The sequence below is a fragment of the Octopus sinensis genome, linkage group LG1 (assembly GCF_006345805.1).
Source record: "Octopus sinensis linkage group LG1, ASM634580v1, whole genome shotgun sequence".
NCBI classification, from domain to species: Eukaryota; Metazoa; Mollusca; class Cephalopoda; order Octopoda; family Octopodidae; genus Octopus; species Octopus sinensis.
Genome location: NC_042997.1, coordinates 137,392,944 through 137,419,298, shown reverse-complemented (window position 1 = coordinate 137,419,298; position 26,355 = coordinate 137,392,944). Strand labels below are relative to the sequence as shown.

At 34.5% G+C, this 26,355-nt stretch overlaps 1 protein-coding gene across 3 annotated transcripts in view; it reads left to right on the top strand.

The window, feature by feature from the left end:
* Positions 1 to 22,575, top strand: part of LOC115212816 (early endosome antigen 1) — a 101,459-nt gene extending 78,884 nt beyond the window's left edge. For all 3 annotated transcript variants that reach the window (XM_036505136.1, XM_029781552.2, XM_029781562.2), the window contains 13 exons: positions 363 to 410; positions 568 to 663; positions 1,782 to 1,871; positions 3,507 to 3,665; positions 4,253 to 4,342; positions 5,547 to 5,678; positions 6,521 to 6,616; positions 7,746 to 7,835; positions 9,405 to 9,588; positions 11,003 to 11,057; positions 13,430 to 13,550; positions 15,336 to 15,434; positions 20,774 to 22,575. In XM_036505136.1, coding sequence (XP_036361029.1) covers positions 363 to 410; positions 568 to 663; positions 1,782 to 1,871; positions 3,507 to 3,665; positions 4,253 to 4,342; positions 5,547 to 5,678; positions 6,521 to 6,616; positions 7,746 to 7,835; positions 9,405 to 9,588; positions 11,003 to 11,057; positions 13,430 to 13,550; positions 15,336 to 15,434; positions 20,774 to 20,902 — 1,389 coding nt within the window. In that variant the 3' untranslated portion in view covers positions 20,903 to 22,575. The remainder of the gene's footprint in view (positions 1 to 362; positions 411 to 567; positions 664 to 1,781; positions 1,872 to 3,506; positions 3,666 to 4,252; positions 4,343 to 5,546; positions 5,679 to 6,520; positions 6,617 to 7,745; positions 7,836 to 9,404; positions 9,589 to 11,002; positions 11,058 to 13,429; positions 13,551 to 15,335; positions 15,435 to 20,773) is intronic.
* The last annotated feature ends 3,780 nt before the right edge of the window (positions 22,576 to 26,355 follow it).

Below are 26,355 nucleotides of genomic sequence, written 5' to 3'. Positions count from 1 at the left end.
TGTGATGCCATATAAAAGCATCCAGCACACTCTGTAAAGTTGTTAGCTTTAGGAAGGGCATCCAGCCATAAAAACCATGTCAAATCAGACTGGTGTCTGATGCCACCCCCAGCTTGCCAGCTCTGGTCACACTGTGCAACCCATGCTGGCATGGACAACATTAAATGGTGATGAATAGGATTTTTTAAACATCAAATGGCTAGGAGGGTCCACCCAAATAAAATAAGAATCAAAGGGGTGCACAGGTAAAATAATGGTTGAGAAACACTGTTTTAAAGGAATATATGTCATGTATGTTATGAACACATCACAAACATTCCACATACTAATAAAACATTTTTTTTTCTTTCTTTTCTTTATAGAAATTAGTTGAAGAAAAAACAGAAGCGGAAAAATCATTAAATGAGAAGGTTAGATGTATATTCTTTATTTCACTTATTTATCTTCGTCCTCATCATTATACTTCTTCATCCTCATCATTATACTTCTTCGTCCTCATCATTATACCTATTACACTGTAATAAATTTGTTATTACACATAGACATACCTTTTTTCCTCACCTCTAGATTTCCAATTTTGACAATATGAACTCAAGTTTGAAGAAACAAGTTTCAGAACTGAAAAATACAAAGTCAGCCCTTGAAAAGGAAAAAGAAGAGAAGGTATAATTTTTAACATATGCTGTCCTGAAATGGAGTTAGCCTGTAAATTAGGGATAGAAAATGAGCAGTGAAAATAAAAGAAAGTCTGAAGCAGTAAAAAGTTGGATTAAATGCTTTATTGCAGTATTTAGTTTGATGCATCAATATTGTACTGAAATCTTGTTGTGATTACCATGACCGGCCCTCATTATTGCAATCATTATTAAAAGGAAATGACAGTGAATTACAGAATCAGTAGAGCACCAAACAAAATGCCTTGTGATATTTTGTTACCTCCTTCCACACGACAGTAAATTGGCAGTCATTACAGTTGTGTAGAATACTTCACAATATTTGTTTCAACTCTCAGTGCCCTGAGTTCAAATCCCATTAAGTTCAACTTCCCTTTCATCCTTTTGGAACCAATAAAAAAAAAGTACCAATCAAAGGCAGTAGATTGACAGACCAGATACATAAGGTATTTGTTCTAGTTCCTTGCATTCTGAATTCAAATCCTGCCATGGTCTATTGGACAGTAGACTTGATCCATTATCCAGTTTAACACTCATACCTGGTCCTTGGGTACTTTTAGCAACATCCACTCTGTTGCAAGCATTTGGACCAAGTCTTCAGTTTGAGAATGCCTTCTTCACTCCCTTCCACCAATCCTGTAGGCCTTGTAAAGGGTCATGGGCACTGTAATCCCTCCTAACTAAAAGATTAGAAAAATTATAATTCTAAGTTCAAATCCCACCAAGAGCAGAATTTTTTTTATCTCTTGAAAGTGAGTAAAGTAATCAATTCAATCAACTATATTCCCACCACCACCAAAATTGCCTTATCAATGTTCAATAAAAGTAATATTGAAAGTTAATCTTTGATTGCTTTGTGTTTAAATTCATGTAAATAAAGGGCAATATTCTTCATTTGGGTGTACCAGAGTCTGATTTTGAAGACAGAAAGCACAAAATTAGGTAAGCTTAATCTAGAAGTTAATCAGTCACCCAAAGATTGTAGTGATATATTGAGTACAATAGTGATACTAGAGATGATGCACATCAGCATTGCTAGAAAAAATTGGGAAAGAATAAAAGAAAAATTTATGAATAATATTTGAATGATATGTTGGTATTTTGTAGGGTAAGAACGCAGCTACTAAGATTGATTCATTAGAGAAACAGATACATGAAGCAAATTCACAAATTGGAGAATCTGAAAACAAAATAAAGGTAAGCAAATAATCTAATATTAAAACAAACCATTTGAGTTGTATGAAGCTGCGGCATAGAATATCTTACCATAAATACATTTTCTTGTTTTAGCCTATAAGATATGGAATAAAGTATTTTACTTGAAAACATGTAAGGGTTGGCAACAGAAAAGACATCTCACCATAGAATACTGCTTGAAGAAGTCTAAATCCAAGTTATGTCATCATGGAAAAATAATATAGATGTAAAAAGCAATGATACTGATGATTTATATACACTCCCTCTTTCTCTCACACACACTCTCTCACTGTCTGCTGTTAAGTTTTTGCAGAATAGTGCTACATCACTAATGCTGATGATAACCAGCCACCAACCAATCTTGATACAGTGTAACAGGGTGTGGTTTTTGAAACAATGAATCAATGGATGACATGAACATACTGTGGAAGTCAAAGCCACTAATTCTGATCAAATATCAGCCATTTGTGTTTATTTCCCCTCTATTTTTACTCTAAAGGCTGGGCTGATACCTATATACAAGAGGGAATCCACAGCCAGTCCTCAAACAACCAACACTATATCATTATTCGACATCACCAGAAATGTAAATGAGAGCAGCAGTCAATAAACAACTGTAAGATTACCTGCTGACAGATCAACACATTTCTCAACCAAACTACAGCATTGTAGTCTTTCTCTGACATGGATTGAAGAAATGCATGCCTGAGAATTGAATGTCAAAGGAGCCTTTATTGAGTCTGACAAAACAGATTTTACAGACAACTGATAAAGTAGCTGGAAAGTTACTTTAGGAGGCAATCAATCAAATACTGATTTATCACTGATTAATGCAACAATCTCACAAAGCTCATTGGGATTACCTTCTCACTTTCAATTAAGAACCAGGCTCTTTAACCTACATGCTTCTCCACATTATAGGCAGTGAGTAGGTTATGGAATCCTACTTCTTGCATTTGGAATAGAGTCAATCATCATCATTGTTTACTGTCTGTTTACCATGCTGGCATGGTAACTGAGGACTGGCAAGCCAGGAGGCTGCACCAGGCTCCAATCTGATCTGGCAAGGTTTCTACAGCTGGATGCCCTTCCTAATGCCAACCACTCCGAGAGTGTAGTGGGTGCTTTTTACATGCCACCAGCACCGGGGCCAGTCAGGTAGCACTGGCATTGACCATGCTTATATGGTGCTTTTTACATTCCACTAGCATGGGAGCCAGTCAGGTGACACTGGCATTGACCATGCTCATATGGTGCTTTTTACCTGCCACCTGCACGGGTGCCAGTCAGGCAGTACTGGTATCAGCCATGACAGTGTTTTGTTGCTTGAATAATTTATCTAAAAGATAACTTACTCCTTTACTCCAAATATAGAGACTTTGAGAAGAGTCATGGGTGCTACTCTTTCTTCTTAAAAAAATGCATGAAAAGAAAGTGTACCATGTTGACAGTACAAGGTGTTTTCCTAGTTTGCTTGGATTTTCTTTTTACAGATTTTATAAAATAAGTGCCATGCATTTGTGAATTTGATTCAGTCAACATTCTCCCAACCCTCAAAAACTGCACTGCCTTTTAGAAATTTGAGAAATCTTTATTTAATATTTGATATATGTTATTTCTATATTTAAATTTTAGATGCTAGAAGAATCGAAAACTGATTTAACATCAAAACTAGAGAAAACAAATGCTGAACTAAAACTTGTTGAGACCAAATCAGCTAATCTTCAAAAGGACCTGAACAAATCTGTAGAACATGAGAAAGAATTGACAGCATCTTTAGAACAACTAAATGAGGTATTTTGTTTGACTGAACTGTTTCTCTCTTTTTCTCCTTCTCTCTCTCTCTCTCTATATATATATATATATACTTGTGCCGGTAGTATCAGATAAAAAGCACTCATGCCAGTACCACAGAAGAAGTACTCATGCCAGTGCCACATAAAAAGCACTCATGTCAGTCCCACTTCAAAAGCACTCATGCTGGTGTGACATAAGAAACACCCAGCACACTCTGTATAGTAGTTAACATTAGGAAGGTCATCTAGCTATAGAAACCATGCCATAACAGACAAATGGAGCCTGGTGCAGCTCTCTGGTGGCCAGCTCATCAAACCATCCAACCTATTGCAGCATGGAGAACAGATATTAAATGATAACAATGACATACTTTGTACTTTTGCGATGAATGTACTCATATGGAACTTTCAGTTTCTGGTAATAACATATTCACTTCTTGGACTAATATATTTGCAAAAACACCTGGTGAATACCATGAACATCAGTTTAATATTCTTTTATAACATCAAAGTTGCATCCCTAATTAAAAACTTGTTAACCCAGGTATTCAGATTTACTAAAGTGTTAAGTGTTATTCATTACAGATACGTACATCTATGAACAGCAAAATGGTTAAATTAGATGAAGAATTGAAAGAGATGACTGGAATTAAAGATCAGTTTGAGAAGGAAACAGTAAGTGCTATTTTTGTTCTAGTGAGAAATTATTTTCTGTTTGAATGTTGTATCTCCTCTACAGCAAGACACTTGTTTCTGTCCCCCTGTCACACTCTAATCTCTCTTCACCTGGTACAAGGCAACCACCTTGAATACCACCTCACCTCTCAAAGGATCTTTGTCTTGTGAGTTTCTCTGTGATCCCCCTGGTACTACTGGTACTATGTAAAAAAATACCCAGAGACTCTGTAGGGTGGTTGGTGTTAGGAAGGATATCAAGCCATAAAACCTATACCAAAACAGACAATAAAGCCTGATGTTGTCCTCAGGCTTGCCAGCTCTTGTCAAACTATTCAAACCATACCAGCATGAAAAATGGACAGTAAATGATGATGGTGATGATTGAGTAATGAAGATTAATGACATAACCTGTTTAAGCAGTTTACTAGATAGACTAAATAAGTTCTGCAAAACAGACTTTCCACAAATGCCTAAGTATTGCTGTAGTTGATAATTTTAGCTTAGTAGTTATAAACTAAAGGAGAGAGAAGAACCTAGAGAACTAGTGTTCCTATAAAAAACAATAGTGTTTTTGTCTCTATCTTTTGTCTACATGATAAGTATTAGAAATGTAATGTTATATGGTACTTGAACATAGAGCAAGGATGCAGAATAATTTAAATGACTAGAAAAGAATGAGATAATACCTGTTGGAAATGCAATGCAAATTTAAATGAATATAGATGTGAGACAGTATCATATTGGTATGTAATATGGATGAATTATGCATGCTGTGGAGTTGGCCTGGTCAGTTCTAGTCAACCAGAAGTATGTTACTGAAAACAGTAGAGAGAGGAAATAACTGTGGTGTGAAAGAAATTTCAATCAGTTCTTGATGATGGGTTTGGATATGAATCAGGTAGTTATCATTACATGGTGAAGAGCCATGCTAAATTAAATCAACTTTTTAAAGTGTTGCTCACAAATAGTCAAGATTAGAATATTTGAAGTTGTTCAAACTTTGAAACCCATTTCAATGTGGAAAAGCAGACAGTAAAATAATGACTGATAGTTTTAGCAGTGGTGATAAGGCTTGTAGTATAATTGATAGATATCATAAATAAAGACTGAAATCTTTTAAACAAGGTACTTGTAAAGTTTCTCATTTCAAAGAATCGAATGTTATACAATGTAAGCTTACAATTTTTCCTTTCCATTCCAGATACAGTTAAAATCACAAGTGAGCCAAATAGAAACTTCTCTGAGTTCAACTGAAAAACAAAGAGATGAATTTGCTAAAAACCTTGAGAACACCAGAAATGTAATGCAAGAAGAAACTATTAAGTTAAAGCAAGTAAATATAACAAGATGAGAATCTTTTTTTTACTTCTCATTTTTAAATTTAACTTTTTTTTCAATGTAGCATGTATTTGATGGATCTGAAAACTTAGATACTTGTTACTTTTTTGTTTTTGTTTTTTTATTGGTTAGCTGGTTGATACAGCTCACTAGTGTTGTCTTCTTCATATTTTAGCTGAAGAAAATTTTTAGTTTTTAGCATTGAAGAACTAACTACAGTTTTATGAAAAATGGAAAAGAAGTAACAGATATTATTGTCAAGAATATGAAACAAGTAATCCAAAACCAAAGTTTTTGGTATCAAAGCAATACTCTTGACAGGAGGTTAACAGTTAAATATGTTAATTGCTACTTGATAGGTAAAAGGGTACTTATTTTGTTAGGCTGATTAAATTGATAATGTGTCTGGCTTTGACAAAAAAAAAATTGGCATCCAGCATAGGATTTGAACTCACTAAATAATACAGTGTTTCCTAGTACTCCCTTCACATTTACATTATGCAGTAAATAATAATGGTTCCAAAAATAGAGTGTTCTTTTTATGTGTGAATTCTTGTTAGAGAGAAGTATATAGTCAGCTGTTGATGAGATGGTCCAGTCATCCCTATTCAGGCAGATGTGTGTCACAGAAAAAGTATATAGAAGACATAACTATGGAAGGGTCAGAAACTGCAGTCAGTTCTTTGTGGTGGTTTGGCTGTGAATCAATTGGTTTCTTTTTTTTTCTCAAATCCAATGTATAAATAATTTCTTAGTAAATTATACAATGGTAGTTCCTTTCGTAATGATTGTTTCTCCAAAAATATACACTTTAGATATTTTCTTGATTGATTTCAGAATGTGAATACACTACAAGAAGCAAAACAGTTGTTAATTGATCAGAAACTCCAGTTGCAGTCAGAAAAGACAGAATTAGAGACAACTATCAGTAATGTAAGTTTTATTCTTGTTACTATTGTTGAATAGCAGACCTCATTCTGCTAGCTCAGCTGAGGTAGCAAATTGGGAGAAAATATTCGATTAATGTTTCTTGGTCATGGTCATTTTATCTTTATTATGAGATTAAGGACTTAAAACATTGGACCACCATTTTAGTAACAACAGAGAATTCATTAAGAATTATTTGCCTTCTACATTAAGTAAGTTGTTATTTAATTTTCTAAGGAAAAGTATCAAACAATAAAGATAAATTTTAAGTTAACCAAGTTTATAACAGCTTTAATAACCCATAAAGATTTATTTAACTTTAGCTGATGATCTTCTTAGAAATAATAAAAATGTTTGTAACATTTCTTCTCCAACTTCCATAAATCTAAAGCCTTTATCTATGTAAGAAATCAACAACTCTATAATTAAATGAATATATCTCCTGATAATTTATTTCATATCAGCATCTAAAGATGAATGAGCTTAGTATAATACACTGAAATGACTGGTTGAGGCCCAGTAAACTTGGTGTGATGTGATGCCACTTGAGATGGCAACAGATATTATGGAGTTTGATTTTTTTTAAATGAATTGGAGAAAAGGATCTTAGAAATTTAAGTCCTACTGTTAAGATGACATGTTACAGATTTCTTCCAACCCATACAACTGTAGAAAAAAGAATATGAAAGAGGTAGTGAAGAGATGGAACTGGCCAGATCATTAGAGTTGTAGCCAAATAGTCAACACTTTGAATACTGTCAAAAGTACACCACTGATGTTGCATTCTTAAAAGCTTTTTCCACTTTGCTGAAATGAGGTACCATGGTTAGATGTGCTTGACTACTGTAAAGGCTGAGTATTTTGCACACAAAACTGTGAGTTTGTAGTCTGAGCTCAAGTCTTCCTGCTAGTAAAACCTCAAATATATTAGCATTCTATCTTGGAGAAGTGTTGTTATTCAATTACCATGAAAATAGTTATGGTCATGGGAAATTGTAGTGGGAACAGGGAAAGAGGAGATAAAATATATTCTTACTGCTGGTGGAAAATTTATTGTTTTAGTATGTTTATGCTGTTTTTGGATATTTAGAGAAAATGTAACTAAATTTTTTATTAAATACCTCTTTGTTACTAGGTACAAGAAGAACTGAGCAAAGTCAAAGAAAAATCTGCTTTATCTCTTACATCCCTTGAAAATCAAAATGCTGAACTTAAAGAACAATTAGTAAGTTTTTTATAATTATCTATTTGTAAAAATAACAATGGCAATGTAAAAATGAACCATCATGGCAAAGTCACAATTTAGTGAGAGTGGTCACTAATTTAAAGTATGAAAGTGTTCTTGGAAAAAGTCCATTCAATGTGCTTTTGAGAAGCATGTATAATAAATATAAGAAGGCAGTTTTTAAGCAAAACAATGTAACTTCATTAAAATAAGAATGAGAGCTGACAAGTCATGAACGAAGTGGCCATATGTGTAGGAGTCAAAGGAAAGTGATAAAACTTGTGATTGAACAAATGATTTAGTTGTAAGCCATAAAAAGCTAGCAGACAAAGCTAGCTGAGATGGAAATATGTAGAGTTGTGTAGATAAAGACTAACTGAAAAGGTGCTTGCAAGGTGAAGTTGACAAAAATGTAATAGGATGTCCATGATGTGGTCAGTGTTGAGAGCTTAATTTGATTCAGAAGTTTGCGGCGCAAAGTTGGTGAGAAAACCAAGAGCTGTTCCATGATGAAGACACAATGATGTTTGTGTTGTGTTCTTCTGTTGACTGTCAGAAAACATGCGCTTACCTATGGGGGTGGATAACTGCTTCTAGTACATGCCCAGCTCTGACTGTGCTATTCCACTACAACACTAATGGCTTTCCTGATTCCTACATATTTATTATTTTAAGATTTATTCTCCATGTTCCCTAACTGATAACCCTCACTTAGTCCATATAAATACTTTGTTTATATGGAGTCAGAGAAATAGATATTCTTTACACATCCAAAAGTTAGTTCATTATTAAATTATTATTGTATCACAGTGAGACAAAAAGTTTGGCCAACCAAACCCATGTAAGTGAATTTGGTAGGCAAAAGCTGCACAAAAACTTGTCATGTGTGTTGTGCATGGCCTAGTGTTTAGGGTGTTGCATTAACGATCACAAGAGTGTGGTTTTGATTCTTGGACCAGGCAGCGCTTTACGTTCTTGACCAAAACACTTCATTCTTATGTTGTTCATCTGACATGTGGCACACTGTGCACCTGTAGAGGTAATGTTGATTTGAAGTAGGGTGTTAGCTCATGTACAGTACAAACATTTGATCACTATAAACAAATCATCTGTGGAAATTGTCCTGTAAGAAATTGCAGAGTCATCTTTCTAGATTTAAGAAACTACCAAGAAGAGAAGAGGTGTGTGTGTACATGAATGTTTATATTCTGTACTTCACATTAAAAATGGTGTGTTACAAACTATTATGTTTGGTGACAAGGAATATCAGGAAAATAGTTCACTAGCTTTGTACTTTATTTGATAAACAGGCGAGGGTTTACAACAGGAATTGTAAAACAATGCCTTAAATAACATGTATTCGTCCAATCCATGCTAGCATATGGAAAAAGGAAGTGAAACAAATGAACCAACCAACCAACCAGCAAGCTGAACAACCCTGTCACTACACCAAAATATCCAGAAGTGTTTTGTCTGAATACTTCTTTAAATGGAAAATTAATATCTTCTATTTTTTGGTGATTAAATTGCAGTAATTCAGAGAGGTCATGTTTTATTTTCTCATTATAGAGCTCCAAAGAAGACAGTTACCAGCAGCTTGAGAAAAAATCTGAAGAAAATGAAACCCGTTATGAAATGCAACTGGCTGTAGTAACTGAGAATTTGACAACAGTTCGTGGGGATCTGGTTGTATCTCAACAAGCTGTGGAAGAACAGACCAAACTTTGTGATGAGCTTCAAGGACAAAAACTTGGTATGATTTATTAATATCATGCTTCATGCTATCTCTTCTAAATATCTACTTTTCATCTATCCTGTGTCATGTTGGAGAAAGGACAAGAGAAACTTCATTTATGCAAGAAGTAGGATAATTCTTAGAAACAGTATTTAAATTCTTCACTGTCACAACCACCATCTAACACTCATTTTCCATGTTAGAATGTCTGCCAGGATCTGACAAGTTGGAGGACTGCATCATGCTTCAATATTTGCTTTAGTTTAGTTTCTACAGTTGGATACCCTTCCTAATGCAAACTACTTAACAGAGTACTGGGTACTTTCATCATGGCATCAGCACTAGTGCGGTTGTCATGTAAGTCACAAGACTAAAGAGTCCCCTCAACTAAGTGTAGTCTAGTAGGGAGGTCGCTTTAAGATAGGTGTTGATTGAAGGAAAAGGTTTCTTTTTGTAGAGGAAATACATGACTATCCTGTGTTGTATAAAGCTGGTTGGGAGTAAGTAGGGTGTAGTTAGGAAGAGAGGTGAAATGATGGTGAGGAGTCAGAGCATATCCTCAAGGATAAGAAGATAAATAGAAAAGACTATGGGGACAGATGATCAGGAAGGGTGAGTGGACAAAGGTTGTGAACATGGGGGTAGAATGATAGATGGTTAGAGATAAGGGTGAGAGTAAATGTAGTGATTGATGAACAAGAGTAGAGAGTTGTGGATGGTAAATATGAGTTTATGAGGGGACAGAGAATGAGGGATAGATGTCAATAGAAGTGGCTTAGGGGAGAGGAGATGATAACAGAATAATAGCAATGTAGCAGATAGGTGGAAGATGAGAGATTGGGAGAAAATGAGTGGAGGTGAATAAAAATTGCATGTGTGTGTAGGAAGTGAGAGATGTATAGTAATAGAAGTAGAGGTGGTCAGCGACACAAAATGGGGAATGTAAGTATGTGATGAATGAAGGTATGAGTGATCAATGGTAGATATGAGACAGTATTAAGAATGAAAGATAGGTGTCAGTATGAAATGATTCAGGGGAGAGAGTAAGATAACTGGCAGCACAGAATTCCACACTCATTCATTTACAGCATCAGAATAATACAATAGTTAGAAGAGTTATGAAGGGATGGGAAAGGTTTGACAGGGACAAATTGAGGGGCTTAGTTGTGTGCATGATCACAGCTGTAACAACTTTAGTGACAAAATGGCAATTTTGGACAAATGACTTAAAGATAGTGATAAGATGGTATATGATTTGTAAGATAATTTTGTATGAGAATATGCTCCAATATAACCAGCTAACACACATTAACAAGTAGCTCTGTTTGATAGGAGATGTTGTCTGACAGATAACATGATTATTTACACTGTATGATTAAATTCAATCCATGATTACTAATTACCAAACATTCTTTTATGTTTTTCTCTGCAGAGTTGGAAGCAAAATTGGCCAACAGCAATGATGAAAGGAAATTACTGCTGGAACGGTAAAAGATTTTGCTTTTTAAAATTGTTGGAGGATTATAAATAAATGACAAGGTGTTTCAGTTGTGACTATTAAGATATTATCATAGGTTAATGTTAAGGTACTTGGGAAAGATTTCAGTAACTTATTGCTAAGGTCTTAAAGTCCTGAACAATGAAATTATATTATTACAAAGTGGTGAAATGTCACACTACCATTTAATACATACATATATATTTAATAGTAGATTTTGGACCACTCTGTATAAACCCTTCGAAATATTTGGTTTTTGAACTTTAAATGATGACAGATGGCTAGCACAATATCTAACATAGTAACAGAATAGCTTAGAAGAATGTAGAAGAATATAATGATGGACTACAACTGACCTGGCTGATAAAATGCAAGTCAAGATAGCTCAGTAATAACCTATGGATTAAATAAAAACTTAGTAAAATGATACACAAACTTTGAATTAAGTAGGAAGAAAGAGGTCTCAGATTTAATTGTTGAGGTTGTTTAGTACAATCAATGTGATAATTGAATAGTTGGAATTTAGTAAAACACAGTGACATTCTTCTGGTGAAGAAGGAATTTATATACGATGAGCAGATAAAGATAAGCTATCCAGGTGGGCACCGTAAGAACTCTCAAGTATGGTCCAGGCTCTAGCTAACCACATCAAGAAGTAAGAAGCACTACTTCTTCTGATGGGTAAATCCAGGTTCATTTCACTAGATTATGAATATTTTAGGGAGTGTAAATCCAAAACTACAAAGAATATGGAGACTGGTATATCTTCAAATTTTTCTTTCAATCTAACAGTTAATTTTGCAGCATAATTAGTTAGTTTAAATGGCCAACACATGTTTCTGCTGCATAGAGTATGTGCAGTTGCATATGCAATCCACAATATTCTGCTGTGCACCTTCTTTCAGGATCTTTCCAAAAGTGTAGTCCAACATAATATTGAATTTTTGTTAGTGACACAATTAGTGTGAAAAAATATAGCAGTAAATGAAAAGTATACTAGTTTTTATTACAGTTCTACCAGAGCTTGATGATGTCAGAATATTCATAAGAATAAACATTAGTGTAGAAACATGAGAAGAGATAGAGCAAGGGTTCAATACACTGGTATGCCTAAGATTGAAGTTAAAATGATTTATTGGCCACTCAGTTGGTATAGATTAGAAGTTTATAGGTTGCTCAAATAAGGTTAATGTATTGTGTTATCTGGGAAATCAGAGGTCAGTAAAAGGGTCACTTGGATTGGCATTGATATATTAGAGAGTAAAAGTTTAATAGTCAATGTTTTTTTAATGAGAAAACATATTTCACTATCAGTCAAATAGTGTTTGTGAAAGAGAATTTAGTGGCCTGTCAATGGTATTGACAAGGGAAAGTTTATGTGGTGTTCTTTATTGAAGTAACTTCATCATCTAACATCCACTTTTCCATACTTATATGGGTCAGGCAGAGTTTGAGACAGATTTTCTATGACTGGATGCACTTTATGTCACCAACCCCTCACCTCTTTTCAAGTAAGGTGAATATTTCCCCACAGCCAGACATATTCTTGCAGAATATTGGAAATAAATGGCGTTGCTTGCATGACAATGCCATTCATTTACAAATATCATGTGATGTCAAGAAAAGAAAACACAAGCGCAGGCATGCATGCAAGCACACACACACACACACACTGGACTTCTTTCAGTTTCCATCCACCAAATCTACTCACAAGGCTTTGGTTAGCCTGGAGCTATAATAGAAAACACAAGGTGTCATGCAGCAGGACTGAATCCAGTACTATGTGGTTGGAAAGCAAATTTATTTCTACACAGCCACACCCATGCCTATATATATATATTTTGTTCGTCTGGTATGTTGATTTTTTTTGTTCATTTTTATGTGTCTTGATTATGCATGCACTGACGATTAAAAAGTGCATTTTGTGCACTAATTATGAAATCATATGACCTGCGGCTGAATCTGTTTTTAAGGAGCTCGCTTTGAGAGTTGCATTCCCTTGCATTCGGTACAATGTGTTTATTATGGTAGTTTTGACTTTGAGTCCCTCCTAGTGTGAGGCATTTATGTTTAGTAATGCCCTTAATATAAATAAATATATTTAAAGGGAATAATTAATAAAATTTTTCCTTGTGAGGTTTTTCACGCTAACTACTTGATAATTTCTTATAAAGATTTCTTATAAAGATTTAAAAACTTTTTTTACATATATATATATAGAGAGAGAGAGAGAGAGATTTAATATTTCTTCAACAAAGTAAGTTATTATTTGTAAAATGTGTTTTGTTGACTGAATGTAGCTAGATATGGGGATGGTGCTTTTGTTTATAGTTTTGTCTTAATATGTTTCCTTTTCCACAGGTGTCTTGCCAGTGAAAATGAGTGTGAAACACTTCAGGAAAGGATATCAGTGGTGACAAGAAGATTAGAAGATGCTCAAGCAGCCCTACAGGAACTAGGTAGAGAAAACCAATCATTACAGGTGAGGATAGAATAAAGAAATCTTTACATTTTATAAAGTATACTGATTGACAAATCAGGAATTCTGACACTAGACCTGTCAGTGTTGTCATATATAATGTTGGAGGTTGATTGTAAGGTTTTTGTAGCAAAACTTCAAACTCATCAATGGATTGGGTCTATGAAATCAACCACTACAAACATAAAATGGTTTCAAATTTTGCTTTCAGAGGAGGGGATAAGTCGATTGCATCAGTCCCAGTATTCAACTAGTACTTATCTTATTGACCCCAAAAGGATGAAAAGCAAAGTTGACCTTGGTGGAATTTGAACTCAGAATGTAACGATAGACAAAATGCAGTAAGCATTTTGTCTGGTGTTGTAATGACTCTGCCAGCTTGCCACCATATCACTACAAAGTTATATTGATCTGTTGGCTGTTTTCTCTGAATTCTTACTATTTTGCAATGATTATGCTATAGGATTACAGTTTAAGCCTTTTCTGTGCAAAGTCATGAGTTAAAATTCTGCTATATCAGTTGCATACAGCTCCTAACTAAGCTCAGATTTGTGGAAAGTTTTTATTTTAAACTGAAAAGTTGATAATAGAGGGAGCTTTGAGCTATTAAGACATAAGCTCCAACAGATTCCTATTATCCTTTTTGTAAAACTATTCCATTTATCACAGGATAGTAAAATGGATATAAAGCAAAAGAAAAAATGGAAATAAACAAAACATTATTTGTTTTAGAGAATACATAGTGTAGCAATGAATTTCTTCTGAAGAGATAGTTGTATATACTGATTAATGCCAGGTTTGTAAAGAGAAAAGTGAGCTGGCAGAAACATTAGCATGCTGGGCGAAATGCTTAGCAGTATTTCGTCTGCCACTGCGTTCTGAGTTCAAATTCCGCCAAGGTTGACTTAGCCTTTCATCCTTTCAGGGTCGATTAAATAAGTACCAGTTGCACCCTGGGGTCAATGTTATCGACTTAATCCCTTTGTCTGTCCTTGTCCCCTCTATGTTTAGCCTCTTGTGGGCAATAAGGAAATAGGAAATAGGTTTGTAAAGAGAAATCAATGATTGGCGAACATGCATAACCTTGTACAGTTCAATGAAAAGACAATTTTACAAAAGGAACTTCATTTCAATATAGAGCCTAAAGAGAATTAGAGACTGGTTGCTCACGTGACAAAGAATGAGATTCAGCTAGATACAATTCTGGAGACCTATAAAACAAGACAGACAATAAGTGTAGTGGAAAATGGTGAACTATTGAAAAAGGGCAAATATACAACTAAACTGTGCTTCAGATAGTATTTGCTTAAGAAAGGATCAATTAGGAAATACCAGGATGTTGAATTCATTTTAAGCAATTATCAAGTCCTATTGCAATCACAAATTTATACTGATATTAATGCTCTCTGCAAAACATTCTGCTATGTTAGTGCACTAGTTTCAGGTCATTAAATGACAGCAATCCCTAAGATAATTATTACAACAATTACACAGAAAGTACTAATTAAAACCATGAGCTGTTCAAGTCAAAATATCTTAAGCATTTTAAATAGCTTAACAGTGTTAATTTATCCAGCATTTAAAGTGATGTGAGTTTCTAGCATGTCTATCTCTGATATGAAATATAAATAGAATAATAAAGATCACTCAAATGATTAGCTCCATATTTTGTATTATTAATTACAATACAGTTAGATGGCCATATCAATTTGTTTCTTAAGAGGCATTGTTTCTAAATCTTTATGACTATATGTAGAAATACTTTTCTATGCATTTCTATTTCTTTAGATTATGACAACCAAAGTACAGAGTCGAAAATGGACCGATGATAGTCAAGTGACTGAATGTATGGGTTGTGCCAAATTTTTTTCTGTGACAATTCGGAAAGTAAGTAGATATTTTGTCTATCAATATGTTTAACTGTAAACTTCTATGAATTGTTGTCAAGAATTTCTTCCTATGCATATTGATTTTAAACATAAACTTGTTTTCTGTTGTGGTTTGGTTTTTATAAGGACACTGTCTACCTTTTTAACCTAAAATCTCCTTATGAGCTGTACAGTGACCTTACTAGAGCTGTAGCCATGAGGAAAGCACCCAATATATCCTATAAAGTGGTTAACATTAGGAAGGGCTTCCAGCTATAGAAATTATGCCAAGGTGGGTATTGGAGCCCAATGTAGTCCTCCACCCACAGATCCTATCAAACTGTCCAACCCATGCCAGCATAGAAGATAGACATTATAAGAAGCTAATGATGACCCTTTCCAGCTCTTGTCTAAATCCCAGTGGAAAGTATTACTTCTATTCTAAAACTGAAAGTCTAAAAGATATTACCACAAATATTTCTGTTTTTTTCTTGAAACAATTTCAAAAAATTCCATCCCTAGTAACAGTTTGTTCTAAAAGATGGAAATATAATTAAAACCAGTGTACTACGTCATCATCATTATAATCATTATTTAGCGTCTACTATCCTATGCTTGCATGGATTAGATGGAATTTGTTGAAGCAGATTTACATATGCCCTTCCGTTGCCAACCCTCAACTTTTCCAAGCAAAGTATTATTTTCCCATTGCTATACATGTTTTTCATGAAAGCCTGGAAATGAACAATCTCACTTGTAAACAATGATTCTCATTTACAACATCACATGATGTCTAGGTAAGTGTACACACAATACATGAATAATAATAATTTCTTATAGAGACACGGAGATAAGAATTTTGGGGAATGGAAGTATAAAAGTGTGCTGAGAGAGTAGCTAGTTGTGAAAATACCCAGTATATATGTGCAGGAGAAGTGCTGTCCTTTGAATGATCATGTGATGCAAATGAACAATGAGTAAAAGACAAAAAGTTCTTATATGAATAAAACAGAAGGGATTTGTACCAAACTACAAGGAAAATATAGGGAAAAGTGATAATTTTACATCATAGTCTTTCCACGGAAAGGATAAAACAAAATTCAGAGGAATGGGAATATGTCCTAATTTTTAGGCATTCAATGCCTATCAGCATTGGCATATTATTATTATCAAAGAAATACAAGAAAGAACTGAATTAAGAGACAAGTATTGGATAGGTAAATTATTGACCAAAGTGGGAGAGAGAGAAAATAAATAACTAGCAGTCAATCAGCATGTCAGGCAGGTGTTGAGACAAGCAAACAGTGAGATATAGGGATGTATAGAAGAAAGAATAACAAAGAAGTAGAAAGAAAAAGATCTCTACACTAGAAAAGAGGAGAATTAGAGAGGTAATATGATAAAATAAGTGAATGATAGAAAAAGATAGAGAGTGAGAAATTCATTTATGACAGAAGCAAGTGCTTCAAATTGATGTTAATGAAGAAATGTTTTCTAGGTTATTTCCCAGTGCAGTGACATACTATTGCCTGCTTGGTCATTTGACCTTTCAGTTTGTGATTGGTTGCTTTGGGACTACTTCATTTTGGGAATACTTGTATTTATATTGAACACATTGAGGTAGTCCCAAAGGAAATAATGACAACCCCACACTCAGGATGAAATACGAACTGCTATTCAGAAAGTAATTATAGCAAAACCACAAGCCATGATGCAAAGTACCAGACAGAACTTCCAGGTTTCACTACAAGTATATGTAGAAAAAAATGCAAAACAGTTAGATGACATATGTACCTTTTACTTGTTTCAGTCATTAGACTGCAGCTATGCTGGGGCACCACCTTGATTGACTTCAGTCAAACAAATCAATTCCAGGACTTATTTTTTGAAGCCCGGTACTTATTCTATTGGTCTCTTTTGCCAAACTGCTAGGTTACAGGGTCATAAACACACCAACACTGGTTATCAAGTGGTGATGAAGGGGAAAACACAGGCACAAATGAACATACACACATATGCATATACATACAATGAACTTCTTTCAATTTCCATGTACCAAATCCTCACAAAGCTTTGGTCAGCCTGAGGCTATAGTAAAAGACACTTGCCCAGGGTGCTACGCAGTGGAACTGAAATCAGAGCCATATGGTTGGGAAGCAAGCTGCTTACCACACAGCTACACCTACTTATTTTATTAATGGCATACATTGTTCTAATATATATTTGTCAACATTATATTCATTAAAAAAAACACCAGGTTTGCTTGTCATATCCTGTATGTATGTGTGTGTGGATGTCTATGTGTGTGTGTGTATATAAATGGACATGGCTGAGCAGTTAAGAAGATGACTTTGCATCATGAGGCCTCGGGTTTAATCCCACAGCATGTCATCTTGTGCATGTTTGTTACAATATCTTTGGATCAACCTAAACTTCATAAATAAAACTGGGCAGATGGAAACCATGTGGAAACCTGACAAACAGCCTGTTTCTATAATTTAAAGGGCAAGCCTTGTTACACTTATTTATAGAAAATATCAGAAAAAGTCACATAGCCTATGGCCTTCTCTTCCAAAAGATGTGCCATGATTCAAAATTTCAGATACCTGGGTGCAAGACTGGCTGACAACTTGGAACATTCATTCTTGTATATTACGATATATATTTATGTATTTAGACTGAAATGTTGAACACTGATTTGTTCACATTCTTTGATAAGATGTTGAAATTTATTACCAATATATTAGTGTGTGTGATAGGAGTGTATAAGATGTGGAGTGGATAATGACATTGATATTGGTATAAGGTAAAGTATATATAGTCATTGGTGTCACATTTTGGCACAAGGCCAGCAATATCAGGGAAGGGATAAGTTAATTACATCACCTCCAGTGCTCAACTGGTACTTATTTTATTGATCCTGAAAGGATGAAAAGTAAAGTTGACCTCAGTGGAATTTGAACTCACAATATAACAACAGACAAAATGCCACTAAGCATTTTGCCCAGCATGTTAATGAATCTGCCAGCCTGCCACCTTAAAATACATATAGATATTGAAATGAGGGAAAATACATGTAGATGAGAGAATGATGTTATCTATTCTGTAGATTTAGGAATCATCAAAAATTTAATTAGGAAATTTTTTTTAAATATATCAGTTCAAAAGATAAGTTATTTGGAGAACAACTGAGGTAGGTACTTGCTTAAGTGGGCAGTGTAACTGATTTTGTGAGGTTTCTACAGCCCTTGGAAGTTTCATCACCTTTTGGGTAATTATTTTGTTTGAATTTGTTTTTCCAATTTTTTGTCTTTTTACACACATTTATGTAATCCCACACTGTATTGAGCTGTTGGCAGAATCATTAACTCATCAGAAAAAATACTTAGCTACATGTCTTCCTGCTCTTTATGTATCAAGTTCAAATCCTGCATAAGTTAACTTTGCCTTTCATCCTTTCGGGGGGAAAGGGGGAGTTGATAAAATAAAGGACCAATCAAGTACTGGGGTTGATGTAATCAACTAATTCCCCTTCTCCAAAAAACTGCTGGCCTTGTGCCAAATTTTGAAACAAATTAAATATGAGATGTGCTAGAAATACCTTATAAGGTATGGTACAGGGGAAACAACTAATATAAGCTTAATGGAAACTACGAAAGACTTAAAATTAGAGATTTGAAATTATTTGACTTCAGATATAATAATAAAGATGCAAGCACAATGATACTAATGTATAATGTACATCTATGTCATTTTCTAGAAGCCCAGTGATTCTATCAATTTGATATACTGAATATGTAGTTCAAAAATGTTGTAATGTTAGGAATAAGAATACAATCTAATGTTTTATATATATATATATATATATATATATATATATATATATATATATATATATATATATATATACACATATATATATATATATATATATATATACACATATATATATATATATATATATATATATATATATGTATATATATATATATACATACACATACATATACATATACATATACATACAAAGGCGGCGAGCTGTCAGAAACGTTAGCACGCCGGGCAAAGTGTGTAGCCATATTTTGTCTGCCGTTACGTTCTGAGTTCAAATTCCACCGAGATCGACTTTGCCTTTCATCCTTTCAAGGTTGATAAATTAAGTACCAGTTACGCACTGGAGTCGATGTAATCAACTTAATTCATTTGTCCTCTCTGTGTTTAGCCCCTTGTGGGTAGTAAAGAAATAGTTATATATACATACCCAGATGCATTTATGTGTGTAGCTTAGCAGTTCAGCAAAAGAACCAGGTTTAAAAAGTAAGTATTGGAGTTGATTCATTCAACTACAAACTCAAGGTGAGGGCCCAGCATGGCTACAGTCTAATATCTGAAACAAGTAAAAGATAAAAGATACACACACATATATCATCATCATAATTTTATGTCCACTTTCTATTCTGGTGTGGGTTGGACAGGTTACTGCTGTTCTCCTAGTGAACCAAAGAACAGCATCGCTCTCATAAGTTTCGTTTGGCTTAGTTTCCATAACTGCATACCCTTCCTAACATAAATCACTTTACAGGATGTTCTGAGTGAATTTTTCATGGTACCAGTACTAGAGAGAGATTGTCACATCTTTTCCTTGTACAGTATGTCAACAGTCAGCATGGTCCTTTTCAGCTATTTGATGATCTATTTTTACCACTTCAACTCAAGTCTCCCTCATTTACCCTATTCTACATAATCTGATCTCTTTGAGCATTTCTGTAAGCTACTGTCTTTCTCCATATGCATCACATGCTCACACAAGCACAGTCTGCTCTCTTGCACACAACATCTATTTCCTGATGTGTTCAGTTTTTCACTCAGTTCATTTGTTCTCCATCATGCATGCATACTTGTATTACACATCTAGTGGAGCAGGCTCACTTCATCACTTTCTAGCTTTAACAAACTCTCTGCATTCAAGGCCCATGTTTCACTACCAATACAACATTGCACTTCATCCACAAGCGTCATACAATCTGCTCTTCACTCTGCCTTTTGTTACCAGCAGATGTAATGGCTCCCTGAACTTTTTGCAACTAGTTCTTTCTCTGCTGTGGATTAACCAGAAGGTATTATTTATACTTGAAGAAATGGCTTATCTGAAATAGCCCATCATTGGGATTTCTTTCTGTTTTTGAATTGGAATATTACTATTGTTTATTCTGTTGCATTAATTATGTCTAATACTACTGTTGTTTGTTTTGTTGCATTAATTATGTCTAATTCTTTCCCCACAACCATATATTGATTACTATCAAATGCATTTTAATATACACTTCATATTTTTTTCTTTTTTAATTTATTTCACAGCATCACTGCAGAAACTGTGGCAATATTTTCTGTAATGAATGTTCCACAAAACAGTCATCAATTGTATCATCTAAAAAGCCAGTCCGTGTCTGTGATAATTGCTACAAGGAACTTCAGGATGGCAATTGATCAAATCCATCAGATTAGCTATCTTACATTGCAGCTCTGGCATGATATGTGTCTTAACTTTAATTTTCACAGAAATATATTTTCAGTTGTTGAAGAGATGAATGAATTCAATAAAGACTCTTTACCTTGCATGATTTACCATAATACTAAATTATAGACGCCTGCTAATGTTACTTAGTTACAGTAAAGATAATCATACAACCTCTTTCAAGTAAATTCTGTTACAAAAATTGTTTATTTTAAAAATGTAGATTCAATCCTGTTAATTATTGTTCATTCAGATATTATTATTAAGAAGTTTGACATTTTCTTCAGTATTACTTTTACATCTTCATAGATGATTCCAAGTACTCATGTGAGTCTTATTTTCCCTCTTCAGTGATATATCTATTTCAAAGAAAATTATATTTTGTGTGTGTGTGTGTGTGTGTGTGTGCACGCGCATGTGTGTGTGTGTGCATGCATGTGTGTGTGTGTGGTTTAATTAATACATGCTGCTTAACTTTGACTAATGAACCTAATAAGCTAGTCTGAAAGCTATTCTGAAAGAATACCGGAGTGAGTGGGTAAAGCACCGCACTATTTTGGTTGAGGGAAAGATATAGGAGATTAACCTGACATCAAAAGATAACTTGTACATTTAACATACAATGTAATTTCCCCAGGATTTGACTTCAGAAAATAGATGCATGGAACTACAATACCATAATGCATCTAGACAATTGTTGTATCTTCTGTGCCAATATCATTGTCCTCTTTCTAGAATAACAATGTTAAATACTTGTTATCAATGTTTCAGCTATGTAGTTTAAGTGCTAAGTTTTTGTGCCAAAAATCCTGAGTGCAAGCTATAACATTTTGACTTTTAACCCTTTCATAGATATATTTTTACTGAACAGACTGCCTGTATGTTTCAGTTAATTCTCTGTATAATCAAGATTTTGGAAGGACTTTAAAAAATATCTAAATTTATAGATATACTAGTGTTGACTGAAATCTTACAATGTTATTCATGTTGTGATGAGATTGTGAGTGAGATTTCTATTTAAATAGAAATACTTTAGTAAGGGCAGTCTCAAGTGAGTTTGTATTAAAAGGTTTAAACTCTTCAAGTCTGTTCAGAGATTATGCAACTGTAAAATTTAGAACTTCCACCACATTTACATTTGTGTAAGTGATGTTAAGCAAGACACATAATTCTGTCTCAGTTTACCAAACTGTAAACTGAAATACCACTGCTAATTCACATTAGTATGTTTAATGCTAAATAAGACACAGGACTCTGCTATTTACTGTTTATAGAGGAATTGTTGATGTTAGTAAAGACACCTGACCATAATTTCCCTTCTTTGACTTCTCATGCAATTGTCCAGACTTACAGTACCAGCCAAAAAGAGGTGGCACTTTTTTTTTAAAATAGTGAAATTTTATTTTCTATTTGTTCACATTAACTTTTGAAAATAAAAATATAATTTTGTTTTATTTTTTTTAACGCAACCACTTTATCAGAATTCTGGAAAGATATTGATGAAATTGATCTCCAAAAATCTGTATAAAAGAATAAAACTGTCTTTCAATAAAAGCGAAACTGTCATAAATTTATAAACATTTTACATGTATAAAAGATATAAATACTATTGAGATAAAAACTTATCAAAATGCTTCAATTTTCATAACTGGTATTGTCTTATTTTCATTTTGTGAAATGTATTTTTTGTCAGCAATTTATGTAAATATTTAAAATTGAAGATGAGTATTAATTTCAGACAATACAATCCAAATAGCCAAGACATGCAACCTCATTGTAAGTCACAGCTGCAAACATTTTAATCAAACCTGATACATTGGATTGAAAAGTTAAAGACTTACTGTGTATTGTTCAAAATAGCATTGATACAGTCACCACCACAGTTAGTGGCATGATTAGTTTTATCTATAACAGCTCTGAAACTTGAAACAGCCTATGGGTAAGAAATGAGAGTATGAAGAATGGTTCCAACTAATTTTGAGACATATTTAACTTGTTGGAGGTACACAGTATTATGCTCCTACCTATTTCTATTATGAGAGGAATAGGTAGTAGTAGGTTTGACAGCATCAAATACCAACATGGTATAAGCAAAGACATACCCACTTCCCTATGAATTTAAAACCTGAAATATTTTCCTTTTGAATTGATTCCAAGAGTAGCACCACTAAAGCTAACTTGAAGGATTGTAGAAAAGTTATCTATTAATATCAAACTTTTTGTTGGACGTTGCAAACCAGAAACATACACAGTGTATTCCATAACTAACATTATCAACAACAGTAACTTATTTCAAACAAACATTTGTGTCAATCTCTGTGGAGGGAATGTGTCGGTCTCTAACTATGGAGGGATCCTGTGGAAAAGGAAGACATAGGAGGAGGTGGTGAAGCATGATCTTCAGAGGTTGGGTCTCATGGAGGCAATGACAAGTGATCATGTTTTTTGGACTTTTGCTGTGCTTGAGAAGACATGTCAAGCCAAGTGAAATCGTAGTCATGGCCGCTACCATTGACATGTAAAAGGTACCCACAACACTCTTGGAGTGGTAGGCCTTAGGGAGAGCATCCAGCCGTAGAAACCAAGCCAAACCAGACTGGAACCTGGTACAACTCTCCAGCTTACCAGTTCCAGTCAAACCATCTAATCAATGCCAGCATAGAAAACATGCTAAATGATGATAAAACATACATCTGATAAGGGATGTTTTGGGAAATATTTATCTAAATTACCCACCATATTTTAGAGTGCAGTAAAGAATTAAAATATATACTTTATTATATTATGTCACCAGTTTATCCTCAGAGAATAACAAGAACATTTTTAAGAAATATCTTACCAAGGTTTGTCACCTGATCTTTAGTCAACCAAAACTAGTATTTTAAACAAGATCCAGTTGTGACTGTGTGGTTACAAAATTTACTTCACAACTACGTGGTTTCAAATGTAATTTCATTACATGGCACCTTGGGTAAGTTTCTTCTACAACCTTGGGCTGACCAGTGCCCTGTGACTGAAATTTGATAATTATAGGAAACTATATGGAAGCCCATCATCACCAAGTACTACATCTTGAACTTCCATCATTTTTCTATTTACCATTGTAGAGTCTTCTTGTCATGGGCTTGAAGGTGGCTTTTAAGGCTTGCTGCTGATCCACATGTATAATTACAGATCTCTAAGGGGTGTGACTCCTACTTATGTACATGGTGGTGCTTGTAGTTTATACTGGGTGTTCAGGCTAAATTTGACGATTTTTTTATGCCTTCTTTTTTCAGGAACAGCTTGTATTGGTGGACAGTCAACAGCATCGGAGAGCATATTAGAGTTGTAGTTTAGAAAAAGTTAGCTGATATGGAGGACTGGAAGCCATCTGAATATTGTGTCGGGTATCAAAATGCTAACCATCATGACTGCTGCTCAATGCTCTGTGAATACTGTAAAGGCTATAAGACATCAACATTGTGAAAACCAAGTTCCCCTATACTGTGATGATCTTTAGATGTGTCTCTAGTGAGGGTGACATCATGCTACCCCACATCTTTAAACAGGGCCTTAGACCCAATCCAGATGGTTATGTGGAGATTCTGGTCAAACCCTGGCTGGAGAGAGTTGCTGTTGGAAGGCCATATGTGTGATAGTAGGATTCAGCTCTTTGCCATACCTCCACAAAAAGCCAGAAGTGGTTGTTGGAGAATTTCTACATCTTCACCATCCCCAATTTCTAGCCTCCTAATTCTTCCAATTGTAATCCCATGGATTACTGTATGTGAAGCATGATTAAGAAAGATGCCAGCTGCTCTTCCTGCAACACCAAGCTGGTGGTTAAGGTCAAAGATCTTCCCAGGGACAGTGAGGAATGAATGTGCAAAGTTCCAGAGCAATGTTGAGGCTATGATGGAAGCTGAGAATGACTACTTTGAGTCAACTATTATCTCCCAGTCATAATCTAGTTGCTATCTTTTTAATTTTTAGATGGGATGTTGTTTCCTTTTTCTTTTATGCAAACTGTCAAATTCAGCCCAAGCACCATGTATGTATATACGTATATCATTTTAATGTCAACTTTTGTGTGCTTGCAGAAGTTGTATATATGTGTGTGTGTTCATATTTTCACAATGACCCCAGCAGGTAGGTAACAATGAGAATTGTTTACATTTCCCACAGCTTAATGGTTCAACCTGGAATAAAAATAGTACTTGAAATAAAAAATAAAAAAGAAGGTTGGTAATAGGAAAAGGTATCCAGTCATGGGATACTGCCACAGTGTCTTGTCCAACATATACCAGCATTGAAAAGTAGCCCTTCAAATAATAATTTTAGTTATGGTTTAAAAAAATATTTTAAGAATGATATGGTCAAGTGTCTCATTTTGGAAAATCTAATGTCACTTGGAAATTCTTGAGACATGTTAACACTCCAAGGCCAGGCACAAAAATGGTGTTGTCTAGAGATATATACATAATCTTAGAACATCTTTATGACTAATTATTGTTCTTATACTCAACTGAGATTAGACATTATTAGTAAATAGAGACAAGAAAAGTCCAACAGTTAAACATGTCATCAGTAATAGTAAATAATATACATTTTCTAAAAACAACTGTGTAGCGAGTAGTTATGACAAGACTTGGTAGGAAATTATATACATATTTATTGCTACAATTGTACAGGGCTTCATGAAAAACAGAGTTAAATTATAAGAACATGTGGGCAGGAGTTGAAATCTTAACGGTTAAACTGATTGGCACATTGCTGTAAAAATGTATGATGCTGATTTTTTTCATCATCTCCAAGTTGGCAATTAGCTGTGAAAGTAGCTATTAGGAGGAATTGATCTGGTTTGAATATGAAGCCTTAAAAACAGTTTAAGCCTAGAATTATCATGACTGAAGCAAGGGAAGTTGAACTCTTGATTAAAAGCCCCAAAACGGTTTCTTATAAAGCCGTTGTAGCAGGAATTTTCTAGAATTATCACATGAGCAGTTAACCCTTGCTAGAAAATTGGTAGATGGGTGAATCACATATGATCAAACATGAAAATGAAATCAACTACCATAACTATAAAGCTCAAATTTACAGAAAACAAAAGACGAAGACAGGTAAGGGAATGACAAACAGGTGTATTAGTTTGACGCTCAGGATGAATGGAATATAACACCAGTCTGGAACCCCTATCTTGCCCATGACATCAATCATCTGGAAGCTGTTCAGCGACGTGCAACCAAAAGAATACCCTCCATCAGGCATTTGCCATATCCTGAACGCCTTACTTCCCTGGGCATGGACACATTGAAACTCCGACGTCTGGCAGCTGACTTGGCAGACACCCATAAAATTATCAACCATCGCACAAACAATAACACTGACCACCTCTTCAAACTCCACCCATCTAACACCCGTGGACATATTTACAAAGTAAGAA